Here is a 25606-nt window from a genome sequence, read left to right on the forward strand (position 1 = left end):
TAGATGCTTATGTTTTGGCAACTGAATCTCATTCTAGAGAATAAAATGTTCCTACCTAAACCTGATCCCCTCAAAGTGTTCCCTCTGCTCTTACACCAATGCTGTTTTCTGCTGCTGAACTTTTTAGTCTTTGTTTCTGCTGTTCTTACCTCTCCCTGTCCCCACACCAGCAGCTCTCGCTTCTCCCCCTGCTGCCATTCTCCCAGGGCTCCAGACCCAACCATCTCCTCACTCAGTCCAACAAGACAGGCATTCCAACAGCTCTCGCTGACTTTAGCACTATGCTTTACAGTGCACATTCGATTAAAATAATGGATAGAGAGGAATTCATGCAGTTCAGACTTATGCTTTCAGACTGCTGCTTCCTAGCTCAAGACGGCACAAGTACACCTACTTTACTCCATTCCTTTAATATAGTTAAGGACAGACATAATATATAAATCACATTACTTTGGGATTGTCTCTTGTAATAGATACAATCCTTAATTAAAGATAAGACAGTTCTGTAAGGCACAGAACAATTAAGCCTATGGAAAAAATATAATCTTAAAAGTAAAGGACTAGATATTTTTGTAAAAAAGTATTTCTTTTTCAGAAATGTTGTGCACCTGTAATTTCAGCTGTAGTGAAATGAAGTGGAAGAGCTGAGGAAATTAATATTCTTTTAAGCCCATCTCCCATCATGACTGTAGCAGAGAACTATTAAACCTAGAAATGCCCTTCAGGTGTTTTCTGCTTCACAGAAGAATTACATAATGAAGTTATTAAAAATTTTATCATACTTCTTAATAAATGTTCTATCATGACAAAGAAAGTTAATTGAGTGCTGTGATAGTTTTGATCGGGTATAATGTATTTATTGATTTCATGTAAGAGAAAGCCCCCAAGTCATTTCCTCATGCAAAACAATCCAGTGTGTGTGTGTGTGTGTATATTTATCTATCTATATATCAGATTCAGAGTATGAATTTTATTTGCACATAAAAAAGCTTATACTCATCTGAATAACTGATTAAAAACATCTTAAAATGAATGTAAATGCTTTTCTTGAATACTCGGTGGGTATAATTTACCTAATATGTCCTAAAATGCGTTGTATGCAATTTCTAATGCCTCCAACTTTTCCCTGTTTTACTTTTCTCCCCAATCATTAAATTCCATATGAAAAGTACGTTCCACAAGATTGCACTTACCCCCTCGCTGGTCCTCCCACAGAAACAACCTGCAGAGGAAATGGCCCTCTACCCCCTCGTCCACGTCTGCTTCCAGCCCAATGGCCGACTACAGTGCCGGCAATTTCAAGTTTCCCTCCCTGAGAAGGAATAGGTTGGACTCCTGCACATAAAAGCAAAACCAAACCTTGATCTTCACAATCATAACATTAAAGTTACGAATGAACGGAAAACTGGTTTGCCCAGATTTTATCACATATACAGTTTCCTCTTTTGATACGGGGAGATTACTTCTCATTTTGCGGTCTTTCAGAAGTATTATAACTCCAAGAGTCTTTTGTTTCCCCCCCCTTTTTTAAAAATAGATAGGAATTCTGAAAAGAAAAAATGATCTTACATGAGTACTTCAGTTTCAGTAATTAAAAATATACTTTAGAGAAGCATTAAGAAACTGAAGTGAAATTTTACAAGCTATCTGAAGATAATTTTTTTCCTGCATTCCTAATGAAGACGTAATTTTTGCAGGTTTAAAGGCACTTTTTAGTGAACACCAAATATCAGCAGAAGACACACAGATTACAATTGCTATAAACAACTTACTAGGCAGAATTATCTGTACTAAGTTGTTATAAAAATATAGCATTTAAACTGATCTGGGTGTAAAAGGTAGGTTTAACCTTCCCCTACCAAGAAAGCAGCTAAAATTGCAATTGTCTAAAATAACGAATGTATCTTCTATTCAAGTTGCTCATATCTTTATACCCGTGTTTTGCCCTTAAAAATCAGCTCTGGGGCATAACATATTTCAAGAAATCTAGGTAAGTGCAACTGAGCCAGATGTTACTGGTAAGACCATCAGCACTGAAAGGGTTACAAAACACAGCACTTATGCAGCCGCGATTAGTCTTCAAACGTTAATACGCTAGGAACTAAACTACTGATTAAATCCAAAAAGGTTCATACTTCCCTGTACAAGTCTTTCAGCTTCAAATGCGCATTGTTTACAGGGGCAAAGTTATTCACACAAGGAAGCATTAGAGGTATGTTCGCTCTTAGGATAAAAGCTCAGAGGCCAGAAAGTACAGCTAAATACATGGAAAAATTTTACCCTAAACGGGGGATTGGAATTAACAGGTTTCCATTGTCCCACCTCGTACAGGAGACGAGCAATGGGCACACAGGTAGGTAAGTAAATCTCACGCCTGTGCCCACGTCGATATTGATGACAGCAAAAAACGGGTTAGCAGTAACACCGAAGTCAGTCATTTCTACGTTGGGTTGTTTTCGCAGAAAGCTCAACTGCCCCCGAATTTTAGAAAATAACTGTTAATACAGTCAAGCAAAGTTCAGCTGATTACAGATTCCACCCTCGCATTTTGAAGCGCAGGAGACAGACTGCCTCGTTAGGTTTTACGGCTATCCTGTGTTTGGAGAAGGGTTTCTAGGCGTGAGAGAGGCTGGCGCCGAGGGGGCTTGCGGCCGGGACCTGGGGGAAGCGCCTGGGAGAGCAGAGCGGACAGCAGCCTGGGCAGGCTCTAGAGAGGGAGAGCTGAGACAGTTAGGGAGAAAGGGAGACCGGCAGTCAGTAGGAAAGCCTCAGACCAAACCGTAAAGTGAAGGAAGCCGTTGCCAGAAGCTCTAAGAAAAGGGTTTTGGGTATAATTACCGCCCTGAAACTTGCTAGTCCTGTTGCTGTCATTGCCAGAGAAGGCTCCGGAGTGTCCTGCCGCTGCCGCCACCCGGAAGGCCCGGTAAGCGCCTGTGGCTACTGTTTCCCCATAAGGGCCTCCGAAGCCATAGACTCCTGTTAGACCCAGGGTAAAGAAAGACAGGGGAAAAGCTGTGAGGGGGCCAGGCATCCGGGAAGGCCCCTAGCAGAGATGCCACTGCCTCCTTCCACCCTTCCGGAGTCAGCAGGGAGGGCCGCGCTCCTGCAGGCTGGGCTCCGGCAGGCGATGCTGCGCGGGAGCAAGCCACCACCGCCGAGGAAGCCCTGGGCAAAGATGTCCTGCTGCCTTAGCAAGCACGGGGTCTCTTATCCAAATAGCAGGCCTTTAAAACCTGGGTTTGGAATAGGCATCCCGACTTCTACGGCATAAAGAGCATTGTAAAGGCTTGCGACAATTTTTTTGGCAATGAGCTCCGATGGCTACAGTTGTGGCACCCCAAGAATGTCTTACACCCAATGTCCAGTATCAATACACCTATGGGCCTTGGTACCGGAGAGATTTTGAGAAAGGGAATAATTCTAGAAACAGCCTGGAATGGTTGTATCAGTATTTACACTCAAGGGTGCCAACGGTTAAATGACTGTAGCAAAATACAGAGGGGTGGGGAGGAGGAAAGGTTGTCTTCATCCCTGACAGTTAAACTGTGTCCATTAATTTAGGCATTCTTAATATTTATAAATATAAACTTTTGAAGCAATGTACAGTGCAAATAAGAGCCTTTTCATATCATCCAGTGTTGATCCATTCCCCTTTTTTCTACTTCACACAATAGTGGTAAAAATATTTTGATCTGGCACAGTTACTAAAAATCCTGATGGAAATACGCAGCAATACAACACATTCCATATTGCTAGGCTATGGCTAATAAAAGTAACATGAAAAATACAGTGATTGGCACATGACAACACATGCCAACCACTTGCTTTTATGTATTTTTCCTATGAAATCGAACAGGCAAATCAGTTCGTAGTTTTGGGAATGTGAAAGACAAGGTAACGCTTCACACTAACATGTTTCGCACTGCTGTCCCATCACTTACCAGCAAAGCCTCTCCCCCTGCCCTGAGGTGGTGGGACTGGCCCAAAGTGTCGAGGATACATAGAAGCTGGATAGAAAGGCATGGCAGGTGGAGGTGGGAAAGGGAGAGGATGGTTCTGCCTGGAGAAATTTAATCCTTCTAGGATGCTCTGACGCATCTTTTCAACCTTGGCTGCCTGCTCAGCCTATGAATAAAGAGAAGGTCACGAAGAGATGTTAAAATTCTCATTTCCATTGTATAAAGCCACATTTACACAACAAATTCAAAGAAGAAAGCAAAATAATAGAAGAGTAGATAACTACTGCAAACACCTTCCATAAAGCTAGCTAGAAAATTACAATAATCTGTCTTGCATACCTACTAATAGTTCAATGACATTTGAATTGTTCACAAGAAAATCTTTATGTATCAGTAGAGAGATGGGAGCCTAAATACTGTGACAGTTTAGAAGTCGGTAACACAGAAACAGTTTACAAGTTAAAAAGGGTTTTCCAGAAAGGAGCTGAGAAACCTCTGTCTATAGTCTCCTGAACACTTAATGCAGCCCTTTACTTTAAACAGAATAATCATCATAAACCTGGACCACAAAACGAAGTCTATGTAAATGGGCTAAAGCATGCCTGGAGGCTAACAAGCCTGAGTGGGACCACAGCCATCATCAATATTTAACCTATGATCAGCTTCCCTTGAGTCAGAAATAAGAAGAGGTAAGCTGTTAAGATTTCATACCTCCCAAAAAGTTTAAAAAAAAAAGTTTTGGTCATTCAGTAAACTGTTGATTTTTATCAGTTTCCTGTTTTTATAGTTAGAAAATAACTTTGCATGATTTGGATACAACAAAAAACTAATTCATTTGTATTTTAAGATGGTCGTAAGAAACGTGAAGACTTTGAGCTTAAGGACCATAAGAATGACTTCACAGTCTTTAAAATAAGTTAGAAATCACAAATTTTCTTTCACTGTAAAACCATTGCCGCTTAGTCCTTTGCGACAGTCTTGCTAGCTTGACCCAAAGACAGTACTTGAACAAATGCGCAGACATAGTTTAACTCAGTCGTTCATTACATCACAATTGCATTCAAGTTTCAGTTTCCAGAGAGAAAAAAAAAAGAAATTAAAATTTACGCCAGTTTCCTTTTTCCAAATCTACCAAAATGCCATCTCAATCATCAACAACAGATAGGAGAGTAAACAGAGCTGAAAAATACCTATTAGCCATTCACCTCATATTTCTCTTTTAAAAAGTAGAGATATAATACATGAAGTAAATGACTGATAAACCAACCACATCTAACACTTCTGAAAATCTGGCACACTTGCCACTCTGTCACACTTCTGAAACTACACACCTGACCATCACAGAGGTCAATGAGCGGAACTTTCTCCCGGCTTGCTTTGATGAGCTTGGTCTGGAATAATTTTCCATCAAAATACATCCACGGACAGCAGTGCTCCCATGGAATTGGCTGTCCGCAAGCATCGTTTGCAAAAAGCGCCATATCGACACCACTCATAAATAAAGCAGACAGCTGAATTCCTCGAGGATCTAGATTCTCAATCTGTTTAAAAAAAATTGTAGATTTAGTAAAATAGTAATGAGATGTAATTCAAAGTTATTCCAATAGTTACGCTATTTTCACAAGTCTTGAAAACAGAGCGATTTTAAAAGGTTGTCCAGACTCTTCACACGTAATTGCCAGTTTGACTAGAAGAATGCACCAGAATCTGTCGCCTGTATATGCAAAATTGCAATACTCAGGAAGACTGTTGTTCCCAAAAAACTCTATTTTCTCAACAACAAAGCACAGGAAATTATTTCTAATATTTTAATGTTTTAACTCAATTCATTATCAAGAAGTCAGTAAAAAGTTTCAAATAAAATACTAGTCTTTACTTTGTGGCATGTGGTGTCCAAAACATGTAACATGCATACTTTAGCTGCATTAAGATCATTGATAAATATGCAGTACAGAGTTTTTTCAAACAATGCTAAAGAATGTTATAGCAAGGAAAAGCTTTAAACACACTTAGAGGAAATTAGCAGTAGAAAATGTAATTAAAAAACTTATTTCAAATAATCTTGTGCTTTTGAGATATTTTGTAGAAAGTTTCAGGAATGAGCTCAATGTTAGCATTCAATTCTTCACACATACCACATTTCCCTTCCAACTCCTTTATAACAGATTTTCTATTAGCTTGATTCAAGATTTTGCTGTTAGAATGCATCTCTTATTAATGAAGTAATGTTTATGCATACAAACAGCTTTATTTAGGATGCAGGATGGATACATAAAGGTAGCATTAAATAGTGAATAATAGTTTGTGGTGGAAGCAAAAAGGATTTGCTTGCAGCAAATATATTTTTAGCTCTGGCATAAGAAAATATCACTACTAGTGTTCTCTAAAATACTTCTGAAAATATCAGCCCTTTCTTGGGAACATTTTCAAGACCTTGGTATTAAATTTTAAAATTAAACGACATTACCTTCCTTATGCATAAGCAACCTTTAAGATCCAAAAGACTATCCAGATCGTTTTGCAGATATGCAGCTGGGTTCAAACTCAGCTGCTCTTTCGGTCTGACTTCAACAAAAAGAGAAGCAGCTGCTTCATATGAAGACAGTAACAACATTGCATGAAATACTGCATCTTTCAGTTAACCAACACACATTATGGAAATGATCCATATTACTCTTCATGTATGATTTAAAAATAAAACTTGGAGAACAATTTCTATTAAACAAAAATATTGTATGCTGTTTATCACTTGCCTTGTCTCTGCCTTTCATTTTGTGTTGGAATGGAAAAAATATTTTCTCTGGGAATTTCTTTCTTAGATCTCTAAGACCAGCAATTTTCACAGTGGGGTTTCCTCCTCTTTGCATCAAATCTTAAGACAGAGGCAAGACTTTGATAACTCTTACAGATACCTTTGCCAAAATCTCTACCCCTAGATGTTATTTGTTTATTGAGTTGTGTTTTGAACATGGACATTGAAGACTACGTGGCCGATACACTGCTGCTCTTTGATGCATCCAGCCTTGCCTATAGAACTGTCATTTGAATTTGCACCGATACCCACAGGTACAATTACTCAACTTCAGGAGAGCTTGGGGCAGATGTCTTGAATCATGGTTCTCATGAGATTTTAAAAGGTTCTCCGCTATACTCTGCGAGTCCTACGTTTGTCACCTCATCTGAGCTACGTACACTTCTTCTGAACATACAGGATAACTCATTCTCAGTTCATTCCTTTGGCAGACGTTGGCCACATGCTTCCCTGACAACAAAGTACTGCTCTTCATACAACGCAGACAACTGTCATCTTAGGACCAGAATCTCCGGGGTTCTGAAAGACCCAGTAAGCACACAGGGCTTCCAGCATGAACGTCTAGTGAACACCTTGAAAAGGAGTTCCAGCAAACACCTGAATGATTCTCCTGATGGACAGGATCTACATTTAGGCTGCTTTTAAGGAATTAGCCACAATGAGGAGTACTCAAAAATGCTGTTCTCAGGAGTCTAATACGCTTATAATCCATGTCAGCAGCAATCCAGTCCTAAGTGCTGAAGCAAACAAGCAGTCTTGCATGAACTCATCAGGTGTTCATTATAGCTGTCTTTACCCTGTGTTTCTTCACATCTTTTTCAGCCATGAGGGAAAGGCCAAATAAACGTCTTCCTGTTGGATTTTATTTGTTTATTTATTTATTATTTTTGCTGTTGGCATTCACTCTTTGGTATATGGAAGAGGATTGTGTTTTTCTGTTAACTCTGCCATTACGATTGCTAACACGTGAATTCTCTACTTGCTGTGTGACAAGTTCAAATAGATTCTGAAGTCGATTCAGTTGTTTTCTTCCTCTTACATTTATTAGTACTTCTATGGCTAAATGCTGGGTTTCCACGAGTAGATTGATTTCGTTTATAGATTGAGACTGAGAAGTCCTTGCCAGGGTGCTACATGCAGGAATGCAACCCAGATTCTGCTCGTCACCCACAGAAGTGAAATAGTCACTTGCTGGCTTTGACAATTCTCTTGCAGACTTGGTATCAGTGGTAAAATATTCCTTAGAAAAGCCTAAGAGCTGAAATCTGTGTGAGCTTAATTACTGTTTCTTCTGAGAAGAACGGTGCTAGGATTGCTGCTTTTGTCTGTGCCCCTCTGCAGTGTGTACCTGTGAATATGAAACACTTGGGAAACAAGTACCACCTTCTCCTTGCTGATTTAACTAAGGACAGCACGTACCCAGGCACTGCTAGGAGCAGAACTGGTCAGCAGACTGTCCTGACTTGAGCCCTACAGTACCTAAAAGACTATCTGAAATGACTTCTTCGACATGAGGTTGCATGATGAAGAGGCGATCAGCATCTCACCTCTTGCGCTGTGTTGATCATCAATGCAGAGAGGAGATAAGATGGATCACTTCCAGTTGTGCATTCCCTATACATCCTAATACTTCCCATAGTTTCCAGTTACCAAATACACTACTGGGCTTAAGACACATTATGTAGAAAAAAAGTAGTCAAAATTATTTCCATTCAGAAAAATGTTCTCTTAAAAAAAAAGGACTAAATTCTACCATTTTATTCAGAGAACTTCATAGTAGCTTCTGAACAAATATTGAAGAGCAAACAAGGTAAAAGCAAAAACCAAATTTTGCATATTTTAGCTCAAAGGCTAGAAGAGAAAATTTCACTGTGAGCATATGAAGGTTGAACGGAGAAATCCCCCAGAGTAAGACGATGTTGCACAGATTGATAGGCATTCTGTATTTACAATAAGGATACCACACTAAACAAGTCTATCAATTAGCTAGCAGTATTTACTTCATATACTACTACTGATTAGAAAAAAACAGAAACTTTGAGATCAACTTTTAAAATCCTCAAAATAATTATTTCTACAATTCTGTGAGTATTAATAAACTGTTTTCCCTTTTTTCCTCCTGCATTTTTCCATTCAAGATTATGCAAGTCTCTCTCCATTTCTACACTTAGCTGCAAAAATCTTTTGAATGTTGAATCATGAAAAATACCCAGGTTAGTATTTAAAAACAGCCACACAAGGAAGAAGGCTTTTTCTTTTTTTTTTTTTTTTAATCTTTTCAATGGAAGCACATTTGTTTCAAACTTCCAAGAGACAATTACTTAAGAAATTGCGAGAAAAGGTTCTGCAGCATAGAATATGTTTAAGAAGTTACCTATCCAACCAGTGAAACAGAACTGATTATCAATCTTTGCAACACTTTAAAATACTAAGATTAATATTTTGGAAAGCATAGGTAATTATGCAAGGCTTTTAGTGAGACAGGCACATACACATCACCCACTACAGTTAACAATATGGATCGGCTGCGAATAAATCTCTCAAATTAATGGAAGTTATAGTTAAGAATTACCTTGAGTTCCTGAAGCTGGTCAGGTTCATAGAGCTTTGGAGACAACGCCTGGGCAAGAAAAGCATCAAGTTCCTGGCGACGAAGTATACGAACCCCCGGCCACTGTACCATATACCTACAGAGGAAGCCCATAATTATTCAGAAGCTTCCTTTAACAGGTAAATCAAGTGGTATTTTATGCGATCAGAAGTCACCAGAATGCAAAAACAACAAAATCTTTTTTGCTGTCTAGATTTGAATAGTGAAAAAGGCCAAAACACTAAATAGATTTGAGGTTTAAATTTGTTTAAATTCATATGGAAGAGCTACTGGCTGTGAATCAGTTGGGCAAACCCTGCTTCCAGTGAAGAAGGGGAGGACAGGCCGCCAAAATAGAATTGAAGACATAAGTGGATTCTGATACATCTAAAAATAAAATAATATAACGATTAATGGTCTTTTTTATAAAGACCAATGGTAAAAGGACTTTGTGAACGTATTTTCCAGATAACACATTACTCGGAAATTATCTAGTTGGTGAATCTTATGCTCGTCACATCTTAATGAACAACAATTTATATATGCCACATGTCACAGGAGAGAAACATGCTGTCCAAATGAAATGAGGAGCTCTGCTTTAAGATACCATTTGGACTATTTTTTTGTATACTTACTATTCTATAAGGAGAAAAAGAAAGGAGTTTTAGGGCTCAAAAGGCAAGATGAAGTTCAATAGAACTGAAGACAAATTTACATTTATCACTCTCAAAAATGGCTTAAAATTTTTCATGTGCAACATGCTAACCTTGGATTCTGCCAGATTTAGAAGCTAGTCGTATTGAAATAATCACCCCTTTCCAAAAAGGTAAGCATCTCTCAATTCCTCAGTCAATTTTCAATCTGAAAATTAAACAGGTAAGTATTTTGGACCTTGTGACTTTCTCTGAAGCTGAAAAGCTGAAGTACAAAATTAATACTTCAACTGTTGGTTATCATCGTCTCAACTAGATGAGCAATTCTCACACAGGGAATCTAACACATCATAGGCAGAGTATCATTCACGTGAACTTTGCATCCTGATAAGCTGCTATGCAGCTGTTCTCTGAAGAACTCTCTCTTTTGCTTTACAACTTCACCAACACAGCCTCCGAGACCCCAAATGTTATTTTTTAGGAAGCTGAAGCCTAGAGTACAGTAAGGGTAAACCAATTCAAATGCTACAGCGGCCTCTTTGCAGCACAAGATTTTTTTTCCCTCCTCCCTTCAGTCCTCTAGAGACTGAAGAAAGAAACGTTGAATATACAGCATGCTTTTAAGACTCACAGCAGCAATGTTCTAAAATAAAACAAACCCCTTCTCCTAGTGACGCTGCAAATACGAATTAACACTTTCCATACTCATGGTTTAATGCAAAGTTAAATATGTCAGACAGATTACGCAGCAAAACCTTTCCTTCGTTCGGTTTTACCTTAAGGCAACACTGACCTTAGTACACAACAAAGCACCATAAGATGAGTGGGCACATTAGTTGGATTGAGCATTGCTGGTGTATCTGATCTCATACAGGCCAAAAACGCCCTCATTCTTCGGTTCTTGTCTTCTACTGCTTTTCCCAGCCACAGCTTCTTCAGATTAGGACAGGTCCATTCCCTGAACGCAAGTGCTTCCACCAGCTCAGGGGTTTGAGGAGATTTTCCTTTGTAAGCAGCCCATTCTTTAATTATCACCGGTGCAACTACAAAATGGCAACAGTTGAAAGAAAACATTCTGAGTTAGAAAGTAGCATATATTTAAAACTTTGTATGCAAGAGATTTTGATCCAAAAAGCATCACTTCAAGACTGCGATAGATACCAATGTTCTGCATTACAATGCCAAATTTGTAACTCAAACTCTGTACGGACCATCTTTCAATTGTGATCACTTACAAATTAAGTGCATACAACCAAGTGTACACTAGGAATGTTACCTTAATATTTTCAAATTAACACACAACATAAAGGAACTACATAGATTTTTCTAAAACAAACAGCATAATTTGAAAGTGCGATTTTCCCCTAAAATATCTGTTATTGATCAACAACCTACAGTGACAATACAAATAGTACATAAATACAAATACATTCCATACGTGGTCTTTTAAGAACAGTATGATCCTAGTGATTTTATTCAAATCAGATTTAAAACTTATGTTATACTTGTTTGTAGTTGTTCAACTACTGCAATGGAATGAGATCTCAAATATGAGTGGGTTTGGGGTTTTTTTGCCTAAAAATTTTACGAAACATTATTTTACATAAGCCTTTCAATTTACTGCACTACTTTCTATTAAAAGGTTAGTATTTTTGTGTCTGCTAAGCTCCCTTTCACCCACATCAAAACAAAGACTGTTCAACCCTATATTGCTGCTAAATCATCTCCCTTTTTGTGTCTGAAGGCAATCAAAACAGAACACAAATTTAAAAAAAAAAAAAAAATGTCAAGACTGAGAAATGATACCTTTGGCCTTGGAATGACCCCAAGTTTGACACAGCTCAAAATTTGTTTGCACCCTTCTTAACTCAGAGCCCAGTTATGCAGTGTGGAAAGATTCAAGGAGCTTGTTAGTGAAGCTTCAGGTTACAGCCCAGAGAGATTCAGTGCAGGAGCACAGACCTGCTCTTTCTGGTAGAAATCTTTCTGTTACAGATCAAGAAGAGAGTACTACCGGTGCCAGGATAGCCCTTACAGCTACAAAGTCTCCTTCAGCAATCAGACATCAGCCTTACAAGTAATTTTATAGTTAAGGGCAGGCAAACCATGGCAGACGTGATGATTGGAATTAAAAAAAGAACTTCCAGAACATCCCAAAGCACTCTCATGCTTTTCTGGAATAAAACTAGTCTAGCATTATAGCTACATTTCATAGAGCTCAGGATAAGTTTTACAAAGATAACATGCAGCAATGAAAATAAATATTCTGATATATTTAGTTGGTAGCCTCACTACAAAATCATGTTCTATTTTGGTTGCTACCAGTTTTTATATGCCACCAAGCTATATAAGATGGGCTTTAACAGCCAGCAGAGCTACTCCGTTATGTGTGCATAGTTTATCACACCAGTTTTCACTTCTTGTTTAGGCCTGGGACAGTAAACATGAACAAATAAAAGGATGTATTTTATGTAGGCTTTCAAAGACTTGTTTAATTGCTTTAGGTCTCAGAAGCAAGAGATACTTTTGGACCAAAACTTCTCAGCTCTCTCAGCAAACAGACAGGAAACACGGAGGCTACTATGCAGAACAGTTTAATTTGTTAGCAGTAAAAAAAACCCCAAACTGTTGACAATTGACATAAAATAGTTGTTTGTGTTTTGGAGTTCTTTTTTCCTTTCCTTCAACCTCCTTTTGACAATGGAGGCGATATTCCCAGCTACACTCAGTTTCTCGGTTTGGGTGCCCCTCCAGAGGAAAGCAGATGCAAACTCTATACGCACATCACATTTAAGCACCCTCAGATCACCAGTTCCTCAGCTTCTACAACTCCTGTAACAGCAGACAACAGCAAGGAAACAGAGCTGTACAGAACAAATGTTTCACTATTGTTTCTTTCACATGTGTTTCACATAAAGATCTCAAGCTTAGAAGAAGGGAATATTTCATGTCTGTGTTTTCTATCTGCAATCCTATGTTTCAACATTCAAATTTGGTTCAAAGCTTTTAATCTGGGGATGACAACTTCCACGACCCTACGAGGTTAAGGCCACAGGAAGAGTACCTCAGTTTGCTCTCAAAACAGACCGCCTTCAATAACACGCTACCTGTAGAGGTCACACTGGAGATCCACTCTGGCTTCAAAATTTTGCGAAGTAATGGTTATTATGGGAAAGGTAACCATGCTTCTTGCAGAATGGTTTAATATGAAGGTCATTCTAGCAGACTGGCAAACAGTAACCTCTCTGAACGATGGGGATGAGGAATTACAGCTGTATCAGTTGACAAGTAACTGTAGCACTGTTGACCCAAATTTAGCGTTTAACCTAACAGATGAATCCAGGACTTGTCTGTATCCACTTATTTCTCCAGGGCATTTCTTACACCTTTGACAACTCCGTACTGGGACTGCTGCCAAAAACAGTCTCCCTCAGCTGCTGAGGATCTCTGTCCTCAGAGGAATGTTTTGTGTTTTCTTCCCAGGACTTCCACTTGGAGGTAACCAACGTCTACCCTGAAGACTACATTACCTACAACGAACACTCAGGATCAGAGTGTGTTCAGCCACAACATCACAGTGCTAATTATATTGTTTTTCATACTAAACTTCCTCCTGCTGCTGATCAGCAGATCTGAATACTCAAAGTAGCCTAAGCAACTGCACAATATATTGACATCTGCTTTGAACATTACCCTCACGACACTTTAAGGTCAATCCAAGTAAAAAGCGTCAGCATCCATCTGCATTAAGGTAACCTGCTTGATAAACATGTGAATGCTCTTACAGGCTCTAAAGTCATTAGCAACAGCATCTTGCACGCTCAAGCTGTCTGTCAGAGCCCCTGTTGCTAACTACAGCTCAGGTGGTTTTGGTATTCTCTTTGCATTTTTTTCATGAACTGAACGTGAGGTGTGAGGTACCCAATACCACTAGAAGATGAGCTAGCTAATGCAGATTAATCAAGCCTCATTTTTAACCTTATAATCTTTACTGACAGCACAGCTTGAGCTACGCATGCTTGATTTTCAGAAGGGCTACTGCCCAAGATAGGGCTTTCCTTTTGGCAGAAACAGCATCAGCTGAATACAGCCTTGATGGAGAACAGTACATCACAAGGTGGCTAGGCTTAAAATAACAAACCTTTGGCTCCAACCAGGACTTAGGACAGCTTGTACAAGTGTGCATTTTTCCACAGAGTGGAAAGGGCAGATGGTTTCATCCACACGTATGTATTTATCAGAACATGGGAAATAACCCGTTTCAGAGCTTGAAAGAAGAGCAAGTCAGACACTCGGCTTCCATCTCCTCAAAAGGAAGGGCAGTGCAGCCAATGCTGTGCCCTTGGCAGCAAAAGCACAACCAAGAACTTTGTGATTCAGCTTTTCATATCCTCTGGGAGCAGACATGAGGACTTGCACAGCAAAGGTATTACTTAGCAGACAATTAGCCCTGAAGAACCTCACTGACTACCTCTTCCAACAGATCTGTTGTTTTTCATTGGCTTTTCAACTACATAAAAATAAGAATGATTTAAAAGACAGGAAGTCATCCATTTTATGAAAGATCCATTATCCTGCTGTCTATATATTTAGTAATAATACTGACGTGTCAGTTTATTATGTATTTTTCATAGCCTCCTATAACCCTTGCATGCAATATACTTGCAAATTATTCATGCACAATTATTATGTTGCCCGTGTTATGGTTTGTACAACAAAGATGACAGGATTTTAGATATTAATATATTCATTACCGCTCTACATAAATCTTAAGGACAATATACATTTCTTTAGAAATTAATTTCTTAATTCCTCTTAATTATTACATTTTCTCTTAATCATCTTAATTACTGTGTTTCATAACTTATTCATTTTTGAGAGCAGAAAAAAAATTAAGACATTGAAGGAGAATCAGTCACTAGTTCATTATAGCTTGGGTCCTCAGAAAAGTTAGCAAGGGCTAATGAGTGTGACTAATGGATCAGAGAAATCCGCTCTTGCCGCTTGAGCCACTATTTTCTCTTTGCATCTTGCGCAGCCTGCCCAATTCTTGCTCCTTTGTGAGAGAGGTGACCAAAACAAAGTTCCTGCAACATAGCCCTTTCAAACCACATGCTTGCATCTTAGCTCAAATCCATCTTTACTAGCATGTTCTGGTCTGCAGTGAAGCAACTAACTTTTGGGCAGACGTTCAAACTTTTTTTTTATTTTTTAAAAGCGCGGTTAGTCCTAAGATAGGTCAGTAGCTGAATGCACCCTGCAGCAAGATTTGCCGGAGCTCCTGTAACTAAACCAAGTCAGCAGTAGCGTTCTTAGCCTCTATCAAGAATAAACCTCTGAAAAGCAGTATAAATGAAGAGAAAATAGAGATTATATAGGTTTCCCCAGTAGCCTACAGAGAACATTCTAGGTTTACAAGATAAAAACATTCTGAAAACTGAAGCAGACTTCAGCACTCAGCTACTTCACCACTACAAATGTTCTAGTACACTTTTAAGGACAGAAGTCTAATGAGGATAAATGAATACTGCAAATAACGTCACTATTTTAATCCTGAAATAACCTTGTAACCTGAATTACTATGTTGTGTGAGTTTAAAGAATTAAGAAGTTTGTGACAACACGTGTGCTGAGGTATTATTCAAGCAGGGTAAATATTAATTCCCACAAAATAACTGGCTAAGATAAACAGTTTTTCAAACATCGTTGGAAGATTATAGTCTTCACTATGAATGTACAAAAGCATTTCACAATTAAAAATGGAAAGAGAAAAGGGAATGAACAAAGTTTACAACTGATTCTTATTTTTATCCTTTTACACATGAAGACTGTGAATGATGCTTTCTTACATTTTAAATATCTGATTCTTAAATTTAGTCTAGTGACAGCAGATTCCCATATATAAATACTTCTGCTGCTGCTGCCGCCATTCACTTAATGCTTCAGCATTCCTTTAACCTTTATAAGATGCTACTGTAAAGTTCAATCATTTCCTTGTATGCATTTCATTATAAGAAAAACACTCTAGAATGAGGAGGTTGAGTTTTCTGGAATGACAGTAATTCCTGGAAGCAGAAGACTTAAAAAGACAACTTCCAGATTAATATGAAGATTAATATTCATCCCTCTGAATTAGCAAAAGGATCTTTTGACAAGTCTGTTTGCAAAAGTTTAGTCTGTTTTCACCCAGGTCTACCTTTACTTACATTACACCTGACTTCTGCGGATTTTAAACCAAGTTTTTATATGCCAATACCTGAAAGATTAGTACTAGAGACTTGCACTTTCACTGAAGTACATTTAATTATACATTTGGGAAGACAAGGTAAGTTAACATATGCACCTCTCATTTTTGAAAAAAGTATGCGGATTTGTATCCGTATGCACAGAATAGAAGTTTCCTATAATCAAGTTCTGCCATACACTTTGAAAATTACAAACTGACATTATTTGCCACAAGTGTGATAGCAGCTTGAGCATACATTTTAAAAAACAAACCCCAGAGCTTGCTTCGGAATGGTAACATTTATAGTTTTTAAACTAGTACAGGAAATAAAATTTCAAATTAACATCTTTTTCTATTATCCATGGGATCAAATAAGCCATAATTCCTCCAGCGTTAGCTACACCGATGAAATCTTAGCAACTATTCTCATTCAAATCATGGTACAAATGGATATGAAAACATAGCAAAGGGAAGAGAAATAAAGAATGGATTCTACAGTACATACATTCTGGTGGAAGTCTGTTCTTTCTAAAAGCAAGTCTTTCAGTTTTCTTTCTGCTTTCTGCCAAACTAAACAGGACTCCGTAAACATACTGACGAACTGGCCTATAAAGGAGAGCAGCAGGAGGCAGGTCTTTGTTGGCTTCATCTTCTATAGAAACGGCAATTTTGATTTCACCCTTTGGCATGAAAGAAAGCAGAAAAATATGACATGTTATAGTGAACAGAGAGTATTTAGGTATGCATGGTAACTCAATCCAGCTCTAATATAAATCTCATCTAGTCAAGAAAAATGTGATTCAGCGGTAACGTGGATCTTAGCTACGTGAAGGTAACACCAGAGGAGGATTACCCTACAATCTACTTGCTTTCCTCCAGTAAGTCTCCAGGCTCTGATTATCCCTGTTGCTTTCCTCTTTCTCTTCTCCACCACACACCTTTTTTTTTGTCTGGACTATATGCAGGTGAGGATTACCTAAATATTGATCTTCAAATACGGATATTTTGAAGAGTGAAATAGTACACATAAAAATCCAGTAATGTGCTTTTAGATAGTCAAAGCACATTTGAAGCTGATCTAGATTTCAGACAGTTATTTTAAAAAATATTCATGCTGTCTAAAAACACCTGACTTTTTGGTGCAAGGATTTGAAACAGTACTGGGGACTCACTGTAAAAAACAATATTATGAGAAGACCTGGTCAAAAAAATCGTAACTGGGAATTACATAAGTAAGGTTGTTTTTGAATGTATATAAATAAAGCTTTAGCATTTTATACTTTTCCAGAAAAAAGCATGAAATAACCTTCCAACATTCTCTCTCAAAACACCAGCAACATTCTATGTTTTCTGCGTCTGCGCATCCAACCATGTTAAGATTTTCTTGGAAAATGACTGACTTCATTGCATTGCTCCCAAATATCAGCCTTTATTTTCAACACTGACAAGCAAGCGCTCCGTTTTGCTACTTTCACTTAAAAAAACATTTAAACTGTCCCAATAATGAATACTGTAGGCAACATCTTGGAGTGCTTACATTAGGATATTGTCAGGTTTAACTCAGACAATGCTACTTTAGGTATAAGGTATGTCTAAAAGGTCTCTATACGTAACAGCAACATAACCTGGAACACCTCTACGCGCCAATTTCTAAAGAATTTCATAATGATACGACAAGATGTCTTTCAGGGTACCCATGGTACACTTTAGGTCCCCTGTGCATACTTGTTCAAAAGCATTTCAGATAGTGGGGAAAGAAAAAACAGTCTTTAGTAGTACTGATTTATTTTTTATGCAGCCATCTCTAGATTTACTTTTCTCTGTTGCGAGAGGATTTCTCAAATGCAAGCATTTAATTCGTTTCCTCCCACTGTGAGATATAATACACCAAGTTGGGCAGGAATGTCGATCTGCTTGAGGGCAGGAAGGCTCTACAGAGGGATCTGGACAGGCTGGATCGATGGGCCGAGGCCAACTCTGTAAGATTCAACAAGGCCAAGTGCCGGGTCCTGCACTTGGGTCACACCAACCCCATGCAACGCTACAGGCTTGGGGAAGAGTGGCTGGAAAGCTGCCCGGCGGAAAAGGACCTGGGGGTGTTGGTTGACAGCCGGCTGAATATGAGCCGGCAGTGTGCCTGGGTGGCCAAGAAGGCCAAAAGCATCCGGGCTTGTGTCAGAAGCAGTGTGGCCAGCAGGACTAGGGAACTGATTGTCCCCCTGGACTCGGCACTGGTGAGGCCGCACCTCGAATACTGTGTTCAGGTTTGGGCCCCTCACTACAAGAAAGACATTCAGGTGCTGGAGTGTGACCTAAGAAGGGCAACGAAGCTGGTGAAGGGTCTGGAGAACAAGTCTTATGAGGAGCGGCTGAGGGAACTGGGGTGGTTTAGTCTGGAGAAAAGGAGGCTGAGGGGAGACCTCCTCGCTCTCTACAACTACCTGAAAGGAGGTTGTAGCGAGGTGGGGGTTGGTCTCTTTTCCCAAGTAATAAGGGATAGGATGAGAGGAAACGGCCTCAAGTTGTGCCAGGGGAGGTTTAGGTTGGATATTAGGAACAATTTCTTCCCTGAACGGGTTATCAAGCATTTGAACAGGCTGCCCAGGGAAGTGGTTGAGTCACCAGGGAAGTGGTTGAGTCACCATCCCTGGAAGCATTGAAAAGACGTGTAGATGTGGTGCTTAGGGACATGGTTTAGTGGTGGACTTGGCAGTGTTAGGTTTATGGTTGGACTTGATAATCTTAAGGTCTCTTCCAACCTAAATGATTCTACGATTAAACGTAAAATAGTATTTAAATGTACTAAGAATATTTGGCTATGCAAAGTATGAAACAGAACCGGCATCAATGGTCTTCATACACGTTTTGATTCTTCCCCACTTTTCTTTATTAAAGAAGAGAAGCGTAACAACCTGACAGCAATACAAGCTACGGTGCAAAACAAACACATGGGAAATAGGAAATCCAAACTTCAACCTTGATGCAGAAACTTTTCTTTTTATGGATTTCAGATCCCTGCCTACGGTCCTTATTGTCCTGAAGTGGATTTTTAAGATGAGTATAAGTTAACAGGAATGTGGACAGTGCCATTTTGCTAGATGCTGTACAAATATGTACATTGAATGGGCCTGATGTATGAGAATCAGTACTAGGCGTTTTGGACACTAAAGAGGAAGAAGATTAAAGTTGTCTCGTTCTGGGACTCATCTGTTTGCACTTAGAAGAAACAACGAACTTACATCTTTTGAGACTAGATTAAGTCAAAAACAGAGTTTGCAGGAACACCACTGCTGTGGCTCCTTCCCAGTTCAACACAGAGCGGACTGCAGCAGCTTCCAGACACACTGAAGCAGATTGTCACTGCCTATTTCTGTAAGAAGCTCTCTCATGCTTTTCAAGGTGTCCTTATGTGGCCATTCAGGTAGATTTTTTTACTGGACACACCAGGCAGACAAAGAGTCCTAGGCTGTGTGAAAATGCTTGCAGCTTACCTGGGATCTGAAGGCTAGCACATAAAATAGCCAAACCAAAAAAAAAAAAAGCCATCAGAAATAGTCTGCCAAACTAAAATGAACAAAAATTCAGAACATCATCGAGTTCATCTATAATTACATTTTAGGATTTATGATCCTAAAAGGGATTTCTTATAGCTGCTATGTTTCTATCAGGGCTAGCTACCAGGGATGGGAGGGATCAGATTGTGAGGGAAAACAATCTAAGTATTTTTGAACACTGAAAATAGAAAAGACTTGGCACAGACACCAAAGCACATACGCAGGAGTTTTTAGATGGAAATGGACTCTATATAAAAGCACACACGCACATATATATACACACATATACACAGACATGTACACACATGCATAGAGATATAAAAATACCTACATATATTCAGGAAAAATGATTCATTTTGTAAGTAAACATTTCTAATTACAGTCATCTCATATTTATTGGAACAATGTACCAGACCAGATCAGTGGTTAGAAAACAGGGGAAAAAAACTGCTAGAAGCATTAAAAATGGACCAAAACTCAAAGCACTAAAAACGATGTAAATTTATGATACTCTTTAGCCAGAAATGCAAGTGCAATTATCTTTACAGAATCATTATTTCACAGTACATAATTTTTAAATGTCATACCTTGGTTAGGACATGAAAGATGTAGGGATACATTAACCCCTTCTTGTGCCTGTGTTCTGCCACTCTTAATACTTCAGGTGCTACAGGAGGTAATGGAGGGGTAGTAATATCCATGTGGTTTCTGGTGGGCATTGACAACAGGCATGGGATTTGTGGATTACTGGTTTGATTCCCTTTGACATCAGCTGCCTGACTTCCTGAAGAAGCACTAGAGGAACCTTCTGCCTATAACAGAACATACAAAATAAAGTGCTTTTGAATGTGTACGGAAACATACCAGGAGATCAGCCAAGAGAAACAGCAAATTTCCTTCTTCACCCACAATGAAAATAGTAAATCTTCACATCATGTTGTATCAGTATGTAGAACACATTATCCAAAGCTGGCTAAAAGATTTTCAGAAAATGCAAACTTTCAGCCATTGTTTGCTAGCAGAAGCAAATTACTGAAAAAATAAATATTATGATAAAGCTTTAACTTATTAACAGCAACAGTAATTATTATTTTCTTTAATTTTTAATTGCACAATACAGAAGGGAGACTGATGACCTCTTAATGAAATGTGAATGACCTCTTAACTAAGTATTTCCAAGATGCTACCAACTAAATGGGTTAACTGACAGTCACAAAGTCTGTAATTTATCTAGACTTCCATTAACACATCCCTTCTCAGTCTGCATGTCTAAATGAAGCAGGACAAACAACATAGTTCAATTTAAAGACATTTAAAATATATAGTGTCTGAACTCAAAAGCCTGGTAAATGTTTTGTTGCTTCGCTTTTTTTTAAATATAAAATTCTTTTGTCTGAGACGAAGATTGTAAAAGAAAATGGCAACATTTTCCGACAGCAAGATTAACATGGCATTTTATTCCATTTCTACAAATGTAGTTCACAAATTTATAGGACAAATATGACGCATAAAAATACACTGTAAACCTCCCAGTGAATAAGCCTTTTGTAAGCATTTATGTTGTATCTCTCACAGACACTACCAAAAAAGCAGAGTTCATTCCTAAAAATCCTTGTCTTCAAAACTGAAAGCTGTTTTTAGCTTAAGAGTTCATACTAGTTTCGTGCCTATAAACTATTATAGTAATATTAAAAACTTTTGAGACTGAAATTTAATTTGTTCACTTGATGATACATCATGCATGAGTATTTTCACAATTTGTGTAGAAAATTTCGCATGCTTCATAAGACTTTAAAAGCAAAGCTGAAACAGAAATGGCCTAAGCCATGAAATCCCACAGAACAAGTAACAAAAAAAATAGGCCCAAACAAGCTCAGCTTGTTCACTTCAGGCTCTTATGAAAAATACAAACCTGCACGTAAAAACCAAAAAAACCCCACATAACCTCCAAAAACCTTCTATAGAAAGGTGTATATTAATAAAGACATGCTCTAGCAAAATATCAAAGGGGCAACATTCTTTTCAGATTACATTTCAAGCACACAATCAAAGAGGACATTACTGAAAGATTGTCTTTTAGAGCTGGTAATCTAGACTTCATTTTATTTATAAAAATGAAAATATGCAGAATGGTTAAAACCTGTAAACCAGAACACTTCTAACACAATATACTAATACAGAATGTTTTTATAAACATGTGAGCTATCACAGCTCTATTAAATCTGTATTATATTATCAAATATTTCTTTATCAGTTTAAAGATTTTTGTCCCTGTCTTCTACTACTCCAACAACTAAAAGTCAGTGATACTGGACTACACAAAGAAGTTTACAGAACTGCCGATTACTGGGGGCACGGAGGGAAGAAGACAAAAAACCCCAAACGACAGCAATGCTTTCCCCGTTTGCACTACCCAGGTTCTTCCTGGATCTGCTCCAGCAATACTCAAACACCTAAGCTGAAGAACTACCACAGTTAAAAGTATTTTTTTTTTCCTTTAGTAATACACATCCACCCAAATGAGATGAGCATACCTTTGTCATGTATAGTCACGCAGTGAGACAACTACAAGCAAGGAATTTTGACATTTAAGTCAAGTCAAAGGAGTGTCAAGATCGGTGCTACCTGTCTGATCTATGCTAGATTTTCAGCACTTTACCTCAGAAATTCACGTAGCTCATTCAGTTCAAACCTTCAGGAAATTTTTTTTTTTTTAATCATTAATATATATCTCTCTAGGAAATGAGTTCCTCTACAAAACATAAAAAAAAAAAAAAAAAAAAAAAAAAAAAAAAAAAAAAAAAAAAAAAAAAAAAAAAAAAAACATATGAAGGCAGGCAGCCAGACATGCCGTGCAGCGTGTCCCCCCCGTCCATCACCCAGCTCCAGGGGAGGCACCACCGCTGCTCTGGCCGCTCCCCGCCTCCGCAGGACGTGGGGCTGCGCGGCACACACGCAGGCCTGCAGCTGGGACGCACCGGGCTTCACACACCGCCCGTAATACAGAGAAGAAAGGAATGTAATAGGTCAAATTAGCATTTGCATATGGTGACTAATCCGCAGGCAGATACAGTTATCGTACGGGGCGTAGTCTGCAAAAATAATAACCACCGATGGATGAAATCATCAGCTTGATATTTTAAGCACAAAGCCCAAGTTTACTGCAATTTCTATGCCAAAGGTACAGGGAAAATGTTCTGTTTGTCTACAGCGCAAGTAATTCGTGACTGGGTTTTTCTGACACAAAATTAACAGTTGGTGTACGGTTCCATCACAAAGACGCAGAGATATTAAGTGCAAATGCTTTGAATGTTCTTTCCAAACACGGTTCAAACTTGCAATACAGACCATCATACTCTTAATTTGACAATGGTTTTAAATCTTGAAGAAATTTAATAGGATAATGTTAAGTCTTTATCAAGGGCTTAGTTATCCCATCCTTACTTAGTTAAGTAGCAATACATTCGAACTGGTCCCACGGAGCTACTTTAATATGTATTATGTGAAATTCATACCAGGTGGTTATAAAGGACTTTTACTCCTCAGCTGAGCTTTAATACACCTATAATGGTCTGTGGCTAACACTGAAATGTCTGTTAGAGCTGTTCTCGCTAAACTGCAGGTTATATGACATAAACTCTGAACCCACGGACACTTAGACTGCTATACTCCTTAGTAAAAATCAAAATAATGCACTACTGTAAACATGGATAGCAATGAGATTGTTAGCTAAGGAGTGAACAAGTTTATTGGTTTCTTTCTATTTTATACCTAGTATTTTCTAACACATCCTATTTAATTTTCATGTATATGCTACAATACTCCTTGGAAAACTTCTTACTGTACTTTAAAGCTGTTGTTTTGTAATTGTGTTGGGTTTGTGTGGCGGGGTTTTAGTAGCGGGGGAGGGGCTACAGGGGTGGCTCCTGTCAGAAGCTGCTGGAAGCTTCCCTGGCTCCAAGTCGGACCCGCCTCTGGCCAAGGCCGAGCCCATCAGTGACAGTGGTAATGCCTCTGGGATAACATATTTAAGAAGGGGAAACAAGACTGCTGAAAAAAAGACCTGCAGCGGAGAGAGGAGTGGGATGTGAGAGAAGCAACCATGCAGACCCCGAGGTCAGTGAAGAAGGAGAGGGCGGAGGTGCGGGGGAGCAGAGATTCCCCTGCAGCCCGTGGTGAGAGGGCAGGCTGTCCCCCTGCAGCCCAGGGAGGTTAACGGCGGAGCAGAGATTCCCCTGCAGCCCCTGGAGGACCCCACGCCGGAGCAGGTGGCTGGGCCCGGAGAAGGCCGTGACTCTGTGGGAAAGCCCACGCTGGAGCAGTTTGTGGAGGACTGCAGCCTGTGCAAAGGACTCGCGTTGGAGAAGCTCATGGAGGGCTGACCCCTCTGGGAGGGACCCCACGCTGGAGCAGGGGAAGAGTGTGAGGAGCCCTCCCCCCGAGGAGGAAGGAGCGGCAGAGACAACGTGTGATGAACTGACCCAAACCCCCATTCCTGTCCCCCTGCGCCGCTGGCAGGGGAGGAGGTAGAAGAATCAGGAGCAAAGCTGAGCCCGGGAAGAAGGGAGGGGAAGGTGTGTTTTTAAGATATGTTCTAGTTCTCACTATCCTACCCTGATTTGACTAGTAACAAATTAAACTGATTTCTTTTTCCCCAAGTCGAGTCCGTTTTGCCTGTGACCATAACTGGTGAGTGATCCCTCCCTGTCCTGGTCTCGACTCACGAGCTTTTGTTGTATTTTCTCCTCCCCATCCCGCCGGCGGGGAGCAGTGAGCGAGCTGCTTTGTGAGTGGTGCTTTGCTGCTGGCTGGGCCTAAACCACAACAGTAATTCACAAAAATATGTAAAAGCTTACACTAAATCCTACAGATCAACACAGAAAATTCTACTCAGAGTTTGCTGTAAAGCTTTAACAAAAAATAATAAATTGTCATGTTTGGAACTTAAGGAATTACCTTTGTTTGGTCTCCCAGCTCTCCACGCGTTTGACTTTCTGACTGGGTTCCTGTTTTTTCCCAGCCTATTTTGTTCCCACTGACATGGCTGAAGGACAACATAAAGAAAAACATCGTATTAAAGTGCTGTTTAAGATACAATAGGATAAATCCTTAGTGACCGTTATTGGAACTATGGGCCACAGACTCTGATTTTAAGGGATGCTATGCATTAAAAATGTCAATTTGTAGGAGTCTTGAAGAGACTTTAATACCGACATTTATTCATTTACACTATGTCAACATTTGGATTGTATTTAAAAGCTGTATATTACAATGACTAAATAATGTCCGTGCAGGAAAAATTCTTGATTGAACTTTAAATATCTGTCACTATGCCAAGTAATTTCCCTCAATTAGAAGACTATTTCTCCAAACTGCAATATAAATGACACTGTCTAGATTTCAGTTTCCAAATTTATTCAAAATTTATTGCATAAAATGCATAAGGCAACACTATCAACAATGCTGAAAAATATCTTGTATTGTTTTTTGTAAATCAGGTACGTTTCCAGTTCTACACTGCATGGAAGCCATGCAAACTTACTTGATTTACTAAGCAAAAAACATGATAATATTTAAAGTTGATAGACTGCATCAAAAAAGCAAAGTCCAAACCATCATGCATAATTGTAGACACATTCAGAATTTAATACCCAGTAGTAACACACTTACACTATTATACACAACCCCAAACTTTTAGAGGCAATCACAGCCCTGCTAAAGCCCCACGCTTTGATTCTCACACAGTAAGCCACTACACCTAACAAGACAAAGGTAAACACAAACTGCCTCTCTTCAAATTTCCTTTTTGTAGG

At 39.1% G+C, this 25606-nt stretch overlaps 1 protein-coding gene across 4 annotated transcripts in view; it reads right to left on the minus strand.

Annotated features, from left to right (window-relative positions):
* The window catches only part of FAM120A (family with sequence similarity 120A), a 56943-nt gene that overhangs the window by 7366 nt on the left and 23971 nt on the right, over positions 1–25606 (minus strand). For 2 of the 4 annotated variants that reach the window (XM_050904740.1, XM_050904739.1), the window contains exons 8-16: positions 24750–24837; positions 20381–20605; positions 16745–16919; positions 10808–11057; positions 9344–9458; positions 5291–5500; positions 3942–4125; positions 2839–2976; positions 1194–1335 (exon numbers count right to left, since the gene is read on the minus strand). In XM_050904740.1, the coding sequence (XP_050760697.1) occupies positions 1194–1335; positions 2839–2976; positions 3942–4125; positions 5291–5500; positions 9344–9458; positions 10808–11057; positions 16745–16919; positions 20381–20605; positions 24750–24837 (1527 nt within the window). Of the gene's footprint in view, positions 1–1193; positions 1336–2838; positions 3013–3941; positions 4126–5290; positions 5501–9343; positions 9459–10807; positions 11058–16744; positions 16920–20380; positions 20606–24749; positions 24838–25606 lie in introns of all 4 variants that reach the window. The other 2 variants (XM_050904738.1, XM_050904741.1) reach the window with 2 other exon arrangements.

The sequence above is a fragment of the Gymnogyps californianus genome, chromosome 13 (assembly GCF_018139145.2).
Source record: "Gymnogyps californianus isolate 813 chromosome 13, ASM1813914v2, whole genome shotgun sequence".
Lineage (NCBI taxonomy): Eukaryota > Metazoa > Chordata > Aves > Accipitriformes > Cathartidae > Gymnogyps > Gymnogyps californianus.